The sequence below is a fragment of the Leptonychotes weddellii genome, chromosome 9 (genome assembly GCF_054177405.1).
Source record: "Leptonychotes weddellii isolate Sample4059 chromosome 9, ASM5417740v2, whole genome shotgun sequence".
NCBI classification, from domain to species: Eukaryota; Metazoa; Chordata; class Mammalia; order Carnivora; family Phocidae; genus Leptonychotes; species Leptonychotes weddellii.
This window is the reverse complement of record NC_138377.1, coordinates 40,289,971-40,304,841: the sequence shown is the minus strand read 5'-3', so window position 1 is coordinate 40,304,841 and position 14,871 is coordinate 40,289,971. Positions and strand designations below refer to the sequence as shown.

The window sequence follows — 14,871 nt, the reverse complement described above, 5'->3', positions numbered from 1 at the left end:
AAGTGTAAGAAATAGCTATTTGTAGTCTTTAAAACAATGCACTGAAAATAAGTTAATTTCAGAGTTTTATTGTATTGCACTAAAGGAACAGCAGGACGGTTATACAATGTTCTCTCTCATTCAGTTTTGAAAATCTAAAGTACTTGCAAATTCTTAAGAATACCTTTACCACCAAATTAGAACAGTTAAGTATAATAACCAGTTTCTTTATAAGTGATATCTTACAAATTAAAACACATTTAAAATAGCTTTAAATGCATTCTTCACAAGTAAATCAGCATATATTTTTATATCATGTTCACTTATGCTTAAGAATTAAAGCAAGTATATTACTCTGATGGAAATATGGGAAGTCTCTCATTCATGCAATATACAGGGATAATATTCAAGTTGGAGGGAAAAAAATCCCACTCTTCTTATTTTGTCCATATATAATCACATACATGATAAATGAGGAAACCCATGAAGTTTCCCACAAGTCAGATATATATTTTCAGTTCATCAGAAGCACCTGATATCTACAGCTAATTTATAATTAGATGGCATTTCAATAAAACCAAAATGAGCCCTACAAGTTCCTATATATAACAAAAGCTTCCAATGGACTAAGGATAGTCAATAATTAATGCAATCATTCAAGGGATTATGGCTGTTCCTTAAGGAGTGCAAGTTCAAACCTGTCAACACCAGAGGTAATCATTTTATATTAATTTATACGTAATTCCATTTAAATTCTTTATCCAAGTATAACATATGAAAACAGTCTTTCCACAAGCAAAAAATGTGGAAACATTTAAAAAATAAGGAGTCATTTTTTAAAGTAACTGATCAGATTCCATAGGCTACTCTTGGAAACAGGATCTTGCTGGATAGAATCCCTTCATTTGGTGGCTTTTTGCATGCACTTTGGACCAATTCTTCTGTGTGTTGTTCTAAGAGCTCACCAAAACATAGATCATGCTGAAAAGAAGAAAAAGCCTATTAATTCAAACATTCCTATCTATAAAAACTAAATGCACCAAAAAGTTGAGACTGCTTTACATAGCAAACTGGTTTATGGTATCATGCCACCACAGAGAATGAAAAGACCAATGACCAGTTCACGGTACGATCTCAATTTGCATTTATGGACTTCTGCCTAAGGTAGGACTTGCTGGGCTCAGTGCATGTGCTGTGGTTATTCCCTATTTCTTTTCCAATTTTAACAAGTAGAACAGCACAGCTGAAAGCTTAATAAGGGATCAGAGCTTAGAGAAGCAATCCGAACAGTGCACTGTCCTGGAGTTGTCTAATAATAGCAGCGAGCATCTCCGGAGGGCTCACTTCATGCCAGGCCCTCCACTAGATCTTCTATGTATATGACCTCGCTGAATCCTCCAAGCAGTCCTAGGAGGTGGGTACCATTATTATCCCCATTTTACAGATGGGAATGGTCAATTAAGAAACTTCCCCAATAGAAAAAGGCTCTAGACAACAGCAACGGGTTGAAAAAGGGCACAAATGAGCAAAATAAAAACAATAACCATTTAATTCAGGGCAATTCTACCAGAGTGATGTGGGAAAGGCATGGTTCAAAAGCACAGATCTCTAAATGGAAATACAAAACAAAGGGTTGTGCAAACTCAATAAACAATTCAAAGCAGAAATGAAATGACCTAGTGCCACCATCTCCTGGTGAACATTTTCCCACAACTTTACATCTCCAATTTTATCATTTATTCAATGATTCATGTCTTTCTTTCAACAAGTATGTCTTTTTTTTTTTTTGTAATTAAGTAGGCTCCACACTAGCATGGAGCCCAACGTGGGGCTTGAACTCATGATCCTGAGATCGAGACCTGAGCTGAGATCAAGAGTCAGCCACGTAACCAACTGAGCCCCCCAGGCGCCCCTCCACAAATACATCTGAAGTGCCTGCTATATGCCAGCACTGTTCCAGACATTTGTTAAAGAAACTGAAAAAATGAAAGTTAGCAGGAAATGAAAATGACACCTGGCATTTCACTTTTCAGGACTTATTCATTATTTCTGTTTCATAAATGAGCACCTGTAAATGCACTAAAGGATACTCATTTTCACAATTATAACCTCTAAAAGCATAAACATACCTTTTTCATAAATTTCGGTCTAGCACTTCATCGTCTTCCATAATAGAAACTTATATGATACAAAGAGAAATAAGAATATAAACCTACCATCTAATACTTAGCAAGTTTTCAAGTAACAAAAAGGAGAGGGGAATAGAAAGAAGCTGAATGATCACAATTCCATCTTATACAGCCAATCTTCTTCATTGTTTGAAAATCAGGTGGGATGTCTTCTCTGGTTGAATATATGTCAACAAAAGATGAGAAAGTGTATTTATGTAGCTTAAAGAAATATAATTCCACACTTGCGAGGGTCCTTTTCTCATTTTAATGAGAATCTACAGGACACCTAGGGTGGTGGTTCTCAACCAGGGCTGGTTTTTGCTCCACAGGGGGCATTCAGCACCATCCAAAGACATTTTTAGTTTTGGTGACTGGGGGAGAGGAGGTGCTGCTAGTGTCTACTGGGTGGAGGCCAGGGACACTGCTCCACATCCCACAATGCACAGGCGAGCCCCCACAACAAAGATTTATCCAGCCCAAAATGTCAACAGTGCTGAGGTTGAGAAACCCTGACCTGGAGGAATGATATGAGTCCATCAGGGTACAAAGGCAGAAGAATCGATAACTGCACCATCATATAGGACAGATCTGTTTCTTTCATTCATCCCATTCAGGTCAAGCAAGCCAGAAAATAAAGGGTAGAGCATACAGTTTGTCAAAAATGACAAAAAATTAAACACCATCTCAAGACAGACAGTGAAGCCAAGCAAACGGTTTTTTGCAAACTCACACTTTTTTGCAATCCTCTCAAGGCCATCACTTTGCCATGGAGAATGAGGATTATCCTTCACTGACGCACTGTGTCCGAAAGTTTAGGAAGCAGCACCCCTGCCCAAACCTTCTGCCGCCGACTGCACAGCAGCTGGCTGCCTCTGACAAGTACCAGTTTATTCCTGTTCAGTGTGCGAGCATTTGCCGCGTGCACAGCGCCGTCACCAGTCACCACCATTCAAGACACTGAGTTATTCTTCAAGTGGACTTTAAGGTGTTAAGACCATAATGCCTACAAACTTCTTCAGAAGGAAAATGAAATCACATATTCATTTTATTTTTTAAACTTACCCGTATAGGTAGTAAAAAAATGCTAGAAGATAAAAAGCTAATTTGCACCAGCCTTCTTTCTGACAATACGCTAAAATGTCTGCATTCATGATGGTCGTAGGGTCATAGAGTCCTGGTCCACTCATCACTGGTCTACTCATATACCTGTAATAAACACAGTCGATTAGCCGCTCCAAAAAGGAAGACAACCTTTGAGATAGGAAGGAGGGGTTTTCTTCTCAAGTAACATTTGTTGCAATGAGAGGTGGTCCACACAGGGAAGCGTGATTTTAGTTCTAGGGTGGAGTTCTTTCCTCTTATCATCTTAATTTCAAAACAAGAGCTCCTATATGAGACCAGGACAGTTAAACAAGTCCTATCTGGTCTCCCCAACAACTTCATAAATACAAGAAAAAGAAAAATAACTGTAAAAAGGAAGTACGATTTTCTTTTAACTTTTTAACATAATTTTAGGCTTACAGAAAGGGTGCAAGAACACTTCACCAAAATATTCCAAATGCTCACATTAACCACACAGCTTTACCCTTCTCTTTTTTGTTTTAGCTCCAAACACGCATTTTTTACAAAACAATTCAGACTCAGTTACAGATGTCATACCACTTGACACCTAAACACTTAAGTATATTTCCTAAAATCAAGAGCAGTGAGGAGGGGCGCCTGGGTGGCTCAGTCGTTAAGTGTCTGCCTTCAGCTCAGGTCATGATCCCATGGTCCTGAGATTGAGCTCCTCACAGGCTCCCTGCTCCGCGGGAAGCCTGCTTCTCCCTCTCCCACTCCCCCTGCTTGTGTTCCCTCTCTAGCTGTCTCTCTCTCTGTCAAATAAATAAATAAAATCTTTAAAAAAAAAAAAAAAAGAGCAATGAGGATTTTAACATTCCTATTTAAAAAAAAAAACACCTCTAACTCTATTATATAGATCAGACATAACTTTTAAAAGTTATGAAATATGAATATATTTTATAAACAACCAAATTTAAAATCATAAAATAAACATGGAGAAAGAAGTTAGATACACTGTACATTTTGATTTATGTGAAGTTCAAAGATGGGCAAAACTAATCCAAGTTGACAGAGGTCACTGCTGTTCCAGGGAGGTGCAGGGGTAACTGACAGGGATGGGGCTTCAGACTTACGCACATTATTGTATGTAAATTAAACCTCACTTTTTGAAAAACACTTTTAAAGAGTAACAAAGTAAGCGCCCTAAAAGGTACGGAAGCAGTGATTTGTTCATCTACTTGATTTTTAAAATACATGCCAACCAATTTTCAGTTTTCATTTAGGTGACTAGCATGCAAGATAACTGTATCAACCATAGTATAAATAAAATATAATTAGGAAAAATATTAGAAATATATCTAAATATTACCTCCAAATATGATATGCCAAGAGGGGCATATTGAGACCCAGTGTAAGCCACTCGGCTGCACAAAGAAACATGACACAGAAGAAAGCATGGATGAGGTACTCTGGAAGTACAAGCTGGAAGAAAGATACAAGCCAGTTAGCAAAATGCCTTGGCAGTAAGTCAAATGCTAATTTGGAAAGCAGGTGGCAACCAAGTTTCCATAATGAAAAAAAGTTACTGTTTTCTTAGAATTGGGCACAAACGATGCTACTGAGGTCTGTTTCCGTATTTAACTTTTTACCAAAAGCAGAATTACAAGCAAACTGACCAGATGATATAGCTTGCTCTAAAAGAATAAATAGAACTTAAAATTTAAAACTCAAATTCTTACAGTAACAGGTTAAAATATATAAAGTTACCACCCAGACGGTTAGGTTATTTGCTGATCGCTTGGAATACTTTTTCTTTCCACCATTCAGTAATGATAAAAATACAAAAATAAGGTATTTGATCACATGCAACATGATATTAAAAAAATCCACAAAAACAAAACTCCCGTTTAGAAAACTTTACACATTAGTGTTTTAAAGCTTTTAACAGAAACTAGGAATGCTATATAAACAATATTTAGCAAACACACATCACATTACCACAAAAGTAATTTTTCAATGGAAAGCCAAAAGCCAATAATCTCAGCACAGTCAGGGGGGAAAGAACACAGATGCAAACGATGTGCATTCTGCAATGTAGGAGGGAAAAGACAGTTCTGAACCATAAAATTGGAATTTTCCCGGTTCCTGAGCTCTGATTCTTACATGGCCTTCCTGTTTCTTTAAGCCTGCTTTCCAATGAACTACACAAACACAGCAGACCAGGAGAAGCTCAGAACTCAAAAACAAAATGATTTTTTTGACTGTAGGTGGTACTAAATGAGAAAAATTATTTGAAGCAAAATGCTTTTTATAAGATGACCAAGAGTTCATGCTTTATCTTTTTCATCCTAAAGACTTCAGCCTAATGACTCTGTTAAATGAAAGTCCCAAACTTTTCACTGCAAGTTTCAGCTAAATAACTTCCTACAAGTCACAGATGCAAAGCCAGCTTCTCAAATGTCTGCATCAGATCAAAGTAAAATTATATGAATCCTCAGTATCATCAGATCACTCCTGAGAGAAAACCATTGCTGTAGAAATAACAATTGTACTACATATTCAAGCCCACTTTCTAATACTCCCAAATCACTTTTTCCATTTCAAAGCTGTAAAGCAAAGTTTTTTTAATGAATATTTTAAATGAAATCCCAGTAAAACCAACTAATCTACATGACTAACCAGTATCTTCTACAAACTTAAGCAATATAATAAATAACAAAAGATAAACTCTGCATATGTATATAAACTTGTAAATAGCACGAACCATTAAGCCACACCATTTAATTAAGATCAAAATCAAACATCTGCAAGAAAACAAGAAAATGTCCACAGGAAGTCCTTGAAACACAAGGACTGCAACCAGGACAAACCAAGAAAAATAGATATTGTATTAGGAGTTCCACTAGAGCTGTTTATAATGCTAGTTTAAATTACAGGATTTTTCCTTACAGTATAAGTCTATTTCAGCTCTCTAAAGCAAAGTGATATCTAACAATATAAATCATCATCCACGTTTTCATCCTACACTTCCAGATTGAGATATGGGGAGAAAATGACTTTGAAAGCACAATACCTACTGTTCTTAAACAATATGCTTTAGTAAGAGTGAGACTACAGATAATCTGCAACCCTTCTGGTTCTAATATGAAACACATGCCACACTCCCTTCTCCTCAAAAAAGTCCAGAAACTTTTATAATGCATCTCTTATAAAAACCAGTCCACTCCAATCATTGTTTAATGGTGAAATTTCCCCGTAAGTGGCACAAAAATTAATTCCATTTAGGAACCAATGTTTACACAAAAGCTAGTAGCCAAAAAAATTCCTCATGCAAATATGGCTGAAATGATAGTACTTAACATGCAAATCATAATATTCTCTAGTTAAGGTTCACATTTTAAAAAATAATATTTGTCTTCCCCCATACTTTGGCAGAATTGTCAAAACAAATTTTAAATAGGGAAAACTGTCAGATGCGCTGCTAGTAAGCCAATTATCGGCACCCTATCCAAACGCAACATGTGCTGATATAAAACTTCCTTCCAATCTATGCAACATTAGGAGGTCCCAAGCACATGTCTTTTTTAAGTGAGAATTTCCTTCCATGAAGAAGAGTCAGAAATCACACATTAAATGTAAAAATGAAATTAGTCCCCCTTAAATTTACGGTAAATTAGGGAAATACCAAAGCTTGAGTGTAAAAATCCAGCTGTCTGGGTTCAAATGCTGGTTCTACCTTAGCTATGTGACCTTGTTGGTAAAGTGCTTCAACCTTGCTAAGCCTCAGCCTATTCTCCTATTCATGAGAATATCAATATACCTACCCTTTAGGCAGGTCATGAGCACTGAATGAAAAAGCCCAAGTAAAGATGCTTAGCACAGAGCCTGGTGCCCAGAAAAGCCCTCATCTGATTTCAGCTCTTATCATCCTCATCCTCATTTGGTTATTTGAAGTAATGAAAAGCCAAAGAAGATAGAATACTATTAATGAACAACTGTCAAAAGAAGAAATTTCGGTTTCTTAATCTCTTGGTAACAATTAGTTTCAACGGTAGGTTAAGATATTTTACAATCAATAGTATTACTTTCCAACAAGAAAGCAGATTCGTCACCTATTTTGTTTCATAAGAGCAGAGAAACGGCTAGTAAGTTAATACTTTTAATTGTACCTACATCAAGCCTCACTGTAGCAGTTCTTTGAAGACAAACTAGAAATCTATCCCATCGCTCATATTTATCGAGGAAACAATGATAGAGTAGCAAACGCACTTTATAGACCCTTTTCCAAATAAAATCCCTCTGGCGTGCTAGTGCCTTACAGTTTTACACAACTAAAGCCTACACAAGTTCTCATCTTAAGTAATTTTTAAAGATGAATTATTGTATTGTATTGTTTGGAGACATACCCACTGCTTTCTTACAAACCTTTCAGCTTCTGACCAATTAGGCAAAATAAAACCTACAGACGAAAGGAGAATCTTCCTAAATGAGTAAACTAAATGAAGTCAAAAATATATATATATTTTTGACTTCATTTAGCTGCAACCCTTCCGGTTCTAATATGAAACACATGCCACACTCCCTTCTCCTCAAAAAAGTCCAGAAACTTCTATAATGCATCTCTTATAAAAACCAGTCCACTCCAATCATTGTTTAAGGGTGAAATCCCCTAAGCACAATGGAGCCACATTATAACTAAATCCATCCGAGCTCAGAACTTAGTGTAAGACAAGTCTGTCTTAGAAATTTAGAGTGGATATATATTAGAAATAACTATGTAGACATTTGTATACAAATTGTTATCCACAAAATTCTGGCAGCGTGAGTCCAAAGGTCTGCACCAGTGCAAGATTCCAGAACCTAAGGAAAGAGCTATCATCTAGAAGGTTCTGAATAAACATCAGCTGAAAGAGTGAATAATTAATTCCAGAATAGACATAACCAAAGATAAAAGCAGACATGGTACTGAAGACTCCACTTCCAGACTACCTCCCAATAAGTCACAACAGAAGAATCTTCTTACCATCTATTAAAGTCATTTTATGTTAACTAACTTTCAAACACTGCTCCAAATAATTTAATATAGAAGTGCCTATGGCTCTAACATTTTTAAAAATGCATAAGCATTTAACAGCTTTCCCTACTTGACTGGGCCAGCAAGCAAACATTTGCATAAAATGCGAAATTTCATGAACTCATAAACCTCAACAGGCACATGAACGAGGACACCAAACAGAACATTTTACAAATACAAATGCCCTAACCCTCCCCATGAAATGAATGTAGCATTAAAACATTAAACTAAAAAGCAGTACACACCTTTAATGCAATTTTGACTCTTTTAATCTTTTTGACCTTTTCAACTGTCTTTGGCCGACAATGTAAAAAGCAGATTGGAAGAATGTTAGTATGACAGCTGACAAGATCACTGGCAGATTAATAATAGTCAGAATAGTCAAGCAGGAAAAAGAATATTTTTGTAAATTCTGCCTACTTCAAAAAGTACAAATATATCATGCTACTGAGAATATTGGCCATTTTCAAAATAAGTTAAAAGCAAAAACAGTTTAAAAATCTAAAGAAAAATCCTATATTATAACTTACAGGATTCAGGGTATTACACTGGTCTATAGGATTCTTGTAATCAGTCTTCAGTTCATCAAATGCTATAATCTAAAATAAAATTAAAATCAGTTAGGACCTTTAATAAAAAGCAGCAACAAACCTGCCCCATCATCAAATGACAATTGAATAAAGCTAATAAAACAAAAGCAAAAGTATACCAATACTGCATGTACCCATTTATAGTAAATTCACTAATAAATCATCAGAATCAGATTTAAAGAACTGAGCACATGTTTATACTAATGTCATTTAAATGAGCTGGTATCACTGTGATAAATATCTTCAGTTTTCAATTTTTCAATGCCTCTGTTCAAGTCATTTTCTCTTCTTGAAATGATCTTTTCTATCTATCAAAACTTTTCACCCTAAAAACCCTCTTCCTACGTCAACTCCTCTCTGTAGGTTTCCCTGACTCCCTGGGGCAGAAATGATTGCCTACCTGTCTAGTAGCCACAGAGCACAGGGCTTTATAGTGCTACCAATAGGCCATTTCTCACACTGGGGTATCTGTGTACAGGTTTGTGTGCCCCTCACGGTGAGGTATTTTTAATCATCTGTGCATGCCCTGCCCCTGGCACACGATTCAGTGGGACACTAGAGATGGACTCATGCGCTTCAGTTTGTTCCCATTGTGCCCAAACACATACATTTCAAAGTCCTGCTTCAATAGGGAAATACAAGAAATGGCCTCAGCATAGAGGAACACCAAATGACTATTAAACTTCACGGCCAGGACCTCCACATAGAGTAGCACCCTTCCTGCGTGGGACAAAAGGCCAAGGTGGAAGCTCAAAGCCAGGCTGTGCTCCTGCTGCCAAGCACCCCGCCATGGACTCTACACCAGGCTCTGCACTGAGGGGCCGCGTCTGTGTAGGAGGGAGGATTTTTCTGATTCTTCTGCCCCAAGAGGCATCTTGCTCTTTTTTTTTTTTTTTTTTTTTTTTGCGAGAGAGAGAATGAGAGAGAGAGAGCATGAGAGGGAGGAGGGTCAGAGGGAGAAGCAGACTCCCTGCTGAGCAGGGAGCCTGATGTGGGACTCGATCCCGGGACTCCAGGATCATGACCTGAGCCGAAGGCAGTCGCTTAACCAACTGAGCCACCCAGGTGCCCAAGGCATCTTGTTCTAATGTACCTAAAGGCATCAGGTAAGCAAGAGCAGCCCTGTTCAAGGCCCCGATAAAAGTGATCAGTCTAACCTCCTTTTGTGTCCTATGCATAGCCCTACACTTGTGGGTGGTTTCATGAGGTCACCAAACAAAACTGGAGAAGGGTAACCCAGGTAAGACCAGCTTCTCACGGTATGAGGAGTCAAACAGTTATAAATGTGATAAGGGGAGAAAGATCTCATCCACTTAGGAAATATATGACAAGAATGTTTCTGTCTACACTCTGGAGAAATGTGGCTGTAACATTTAGGGTCACTTAACACAGAACTTCAAAGTCAAAATGTACTAAAAATCAAAACAAGGGCAACACCCCACTCTGTGGTATTAAGTCAGATGTCAAAATAAGAAGCCAAAGGCACCAAGTTTATAGGAGAGTTATTTTAGTTGCTGTCACTGGTCATCCAGGAGATAAGAGAACTCAATGTGCCTTTCCTCTGGTGGGTTAGGAGTAGTATCTTTGTATGTGAGACCGTGTTACTCAGTATTACCGGTAATCGGGGCACCTGGGTGGCTCAGATGGTTAAGCGTCTGCCTTCGGCTCAGGTCATGATCCCAGGGTCCTGGGATCGAGCCCCGCATCGGGCTCTCTGCTTGGCGGGGAACCTGCTTCTCCCTCTCCCTCTACTGTTCCCCCTGCTTGTGCTCTCTCACTCTATCAAATAAATAAATAAAATCTTAAAAAAAAAAAAAAATATTACCGGTAATCAGTGGAGTTCTATCTTTCTAGCTTTTACTATGCTGGTTTATTTCCCTGTTAAAGTTCTTCACTTCATAAAAAGATGGGTTGTTCTTTTTTTTTTAATTTCTAGAATTTTACAAAATCCACCAACCAGACCAAATAAAAATTCTAACTAAAACAGGAATAGAAGAAAATCATTCGACATTAAGATGTAAACTCCATGACAGCAAAGATTTTTGCTGTGCTCAACTGCTATGTCCCTGGCTCATACTTAAATGTTCAATCAATATTTAGTGAATGAAAGCCTAGCTTAAAAAGAATACAGAACTCACCAATAGGCATTGCCTTTGCTAATGAAACCTAACACATATAAATGTTAAAAATAGGGCGCCTGGGTGGCTCAGTCGGTTAAGCATCTGCCTTCGGCTCAGGTCATGATCCCAGGGTCCTGGGATGGAGTCCCACATCGGGGTCCCTGCTCAGCAGGAGGCCTGCTTCTCCCTCTCCCACTCCCCCTGCTTGTGTTCCCTCTCTCGGTGTATTTCTCTCTGTCAAGTAAATAAAATCTTTAAAAAAAAAAAAAAAAGTTAAAAATATAAACATACAACTAGAAGATACTAATTTCTGATTACTTAATGGATATTATTAATCAAATACCTGACATTTGCTGTGTGATATATCCCCAATGCATCTTAGTAATAAAGTTCAAAATAAGGACTGTCGTTGCAAATTAAATTACTTGCCTATAACAAGATCCAATTTAATAGCGAGTATAAAACTTATGTTTTAAAACTAACTCTTTTGACTGGACATTTTCTTCAGGTGATTTCAAGGGATCTTTTAATGAGTATGTTACTGCATGAGCTTCTGTTTGAAATGTTATAAGCTGGAGTTTTCAAACTCTTCTGAAAAGATTAACCTACTGGCTTTTGTATCTTTTGTGACTGTGCGTCTGGACAAAGACGTTCACAAAATTTCCAACAGAGTGCAAAAACAAAACAGATATATCCCTAAAGGTATCAAACTATGCAATTCAGGATACATTCAAATTTGACGCATGGCTTTAGGGAATGACTTCTGTTCAAACAAACCTATGCTCCCATCTCTACTCTCCACAGAGTATCAATCACATGAATTAGTACTAAACTGACAGATGTAACCAACAGCACAAAAAATATCCTCCATAAAACGATTAATGTAAACAGGATTCTTTGAATTTCTACTTCAAATTTCCAAGTGAGTCTTCTGATACTTAAACTACCTAAGAAAATAAACTGAAGGTTATGTAGTTAATAGAAAAATTAAAATTATATACTTTAGAATTTTCAATTTGTTCCCAAAGGATGCCTAATCCTCTGAACTACAAAGAAATCCTCAAGGATAAAAGCTCGCCACTAATCTGTGTAGTACAAATGAATTTTTAAAAATTCTATAATAGGACTTAAAATTACCTACTTCACCCAATACATTCTCATTTCAACGCTGAAACTAAGTTACCCATTTTTTTAATTTATTTTTTTTTAAGATTTTATTTATTTATTTGAGAGGGAGGGAGAGAGAGAGAATAAGAGTAAGGGGCAGAGGGAGAAGCAGACTCCCCCTTGGGCAGGGAGCCCCATTCCGGACTGGATCCCAGAACCCTGGGATCATGACCTGAGCAGAAGGCATACGCTTCACCAACGGAGCCACCCAGGCGCCCCAAATTACCCATTTTTATTTTTAATGCAGTTCAGATTTTCCTTAAGCCAAACAACCTGGTTCAAAATGTAAACAAGGCCCTCCACAGCTTTCTTTCTTAGAATCCTCATCATTTCAAAAAACAAAGACTACCCATCAAGCAGGAAGTGACTTAAATCTGTTATCTACAAATGGAAGGGAGCCACACATTTCACTTCCACCAGTGAAATGTGGAGCTAGTTTGCATTCCAGATTATCTTTATTTATTGTTCTTCCACCAAAGAGCCTAAAGTGCTCTTAATTTATTGGTTCTTACTGACAAGTATTTTGAGAGAGCAGTTACTGAACAGCCTACCTAAGCATTCCCCACTATAGAGCAGTTAGGTTCCAAAATAATTATGAACATCATCACACTCCTTATCAAAAGAGAATAATTTGTGGTATTCTACTTATGAGATTTTTTTTTTTTTTTTACACAAGACACTGCTGCCATTTAAATCACTCTGCCAGGCTATGCTCCATAAGAAATCCTTGTTATTGGCATGATGAAACCTGACTTAAAATTTACATGAATGAACATGTCCAATCATTCAAAAGAGGACTGATATTCCAGAAGGCACTAAAAGAATATGAGGAGGGCAGAAGCAAATATAAGATACATTTTTAATGAATGCTGACTTCCAGAAGGCTGCTTATTTTGTGCTAGAGAAACAAGAATCCTTAAAAATCTGTTGTAGAACTGTCATGAGGAACTTACTTGTTCCTTACAGTAACCAGTAAGGATGTGCTTCTATCCTGCAGCAAGATGTGAGTAAAAGAAAAAAAGAAAGAAAAACTGCCCTAGGGAAGTTTAAGATTTGTGAGCATTTTCGAAGTCAAATTAAAACTACCTCCATTAAATCCAGCTACCCTGAATACAGAGGTGGCTAGGAAGAGTGTCTCTTGAGAAACTCTGGCGGTCAAAGTATGATTTAGGGGAAAAGTTCGGAGATGCAGTCAACAAAGTGATCACTCCAATCTGCATCAAAGTTCACAAGGAAACAATCTGAAAAAAAGGGGGGGGCATTCTACTCGAAGAGCGCCCAACAAGTGCTGAAAATAGAGTTGGAAATTCATCTAAAGTAGGCTATTCGATCTCATTTGGGCCATACTCCCGCGGAAACCCGAAAAGAAAGACAATGTGATTAAATAATAGTAATTCGGTAAACTTCATTCCCGCTAAGCACGCAGCATGCCTCCGTGCGCCCTTGACATCCTCCCCGGGGATGCAGGGATGCGGGGATGCCGAGCCCCGGGCCGGCCAAGATCCACGCCAGCGAAGCGCTGTCCCGCAGGGCCCCACAGGACCGCGGCCGCCCCACCCATCCAGGGAGGAGTAGCGGCGCGCGCGGCCTGCGAGGGGACACAGCGGGCGCATCCATCGGGCCACCGCAGCCTGGACCTGCAGCCCCGGCCCGCAGACGGAGGGCTCTCAGAGCCCTCGCCGCGCGGCCTGCCCCGCTTCGGCCCCATCCCCCAGCGCGCGGACCTCCGGGGGCCGTCGCCGCCCGGACCGCAGACGCGGGGCGAGAAGAAGCTGCGCCGCCTCCTCGCCCTTCTTCCCCCGGCCCCGGCTACTCACGTGCCAGATAGCGAAGAAGATGAGCGCGGCGGTGAGCAGCAGCGCCAGCATGTAGCAGAAGGCCGCGAACGTGAACGCCATGGCCGGGAAGGAGGAGCAGGCAGCGGCGCCGGTGCCAGCGGAGAAAGGCGGCGCAGGGCCCTCTGGGTAAAACCATTCACTTCCCCCGGCCTCAGCCACGACCGCCGCCGCCGCTGCAGCCGCCGCCGCCGCGGCGCCCGCCCTCTCTGCGCGCCTGCGCACCAGCCGAGATGCGCCGGCGCCCTCTGATGGCTGAAGCCCACGACGCACCTATATTGTCCGCGCAGCAGATTTAAGTTTTCTTTCCTTCCCTCATTCATTCTTTGAACAAATAGTTATTGAATGAGTGCCTAGTATATTTCAGGCGCTGTGCTTCCCCTTTGAGATACGAAGATGAGAAACATAGTACTTGCGCTGAAAAAACTTAGTATAGTGCCGGAAACGAACACTTAAATAAATCATTACGGTATTATAACCCTGTTAACGGAAGTCTGCGGCTCGTGATGAAAGGTCAGAGAAGGGCATCCATCCCGTTCTGCAGCGTTCAGAGCAGGATTCCTGGAGTATCTGTTTCTTAAACTGAGGCGTATGTGATGAGTAGAAGTCCAGGCAAAGAGAAGGTAGAACCAGAACTCCTAAGAGAGGGTTCAGCTTGAGCAAAGACACAGAGATGGAAGGAAGGAAGGAAGGAAAGAAGGAGGGAAGGAGGGAAGGAAGGAAGGAAAGAAGGAGGAAGGGAAGGAAGGAAGGAAGGAGGAAGGAAGGAAGGAAGAAAAAAGCTCAGTGTCTCAGGTGAAATCACCAGCAGTTCTAAATTAACGGAACCTAGCACAAAACAGTTTTGAGAGTTCGGGGTTAGCGGGGGTTCAG

General features: G+C 39.5%; 1 protein-coding gene across 1 annotated transcript; it reads right to left on the bottom strand.

The window, feature by feature from the left end:
- Nucleotides 1–52: 52 nt before the first annotated feature.
- Nucleotides 53–14,158, bottom strand: CNIH1 (cornichon family member 1). Its single transcript, XM_006743196.3, has 5 exons — nt 13,981–14,158; nt 8,817–8,885; nt 4,582–4,694; nt 3,213–3,356; nt 53–960 (listed from the first exon to the last, which is right to left on the bottom strand). The coding sequence occupies exons 1-5, from the start codon at nt 14,059–14,061 to the stop codon at nt 933–935; spliced, it is 435 nt and encodes a 144-aa protein (XP_006743259.1). The 5' UTR covers nt 14,062–14,158; the 3' UTR covers nt 53–932.
- Nucleotides 14,159–14,871: the final 713 nt, after the last annotated feature.

Bases quoted from the DNA above. Each gene is read 5' to 3' on its own strand.
- CNIH1 (XM_006743196.3), bottom strand. From the start codon at position 14,061: ATGGCGTTCACGTTCGCGGCCTTCTGCTACATGCTGGCGCTGCTGCTC. The intron at 4,695-8,816 runs GTAAGTTATAAT...TCTTTCTTCCAG, and splicing joins AGTGTAATACCCTGAATCCT to CTTGTACTTCCAGAGTACCT. The intron at 961-3,212 runs GTAAGTTTAAAA...TCTTCTTTTCAG, and splicing joins TTTTTTTACTACCTATACGG to CATGATCTATGTTTTGGTGA.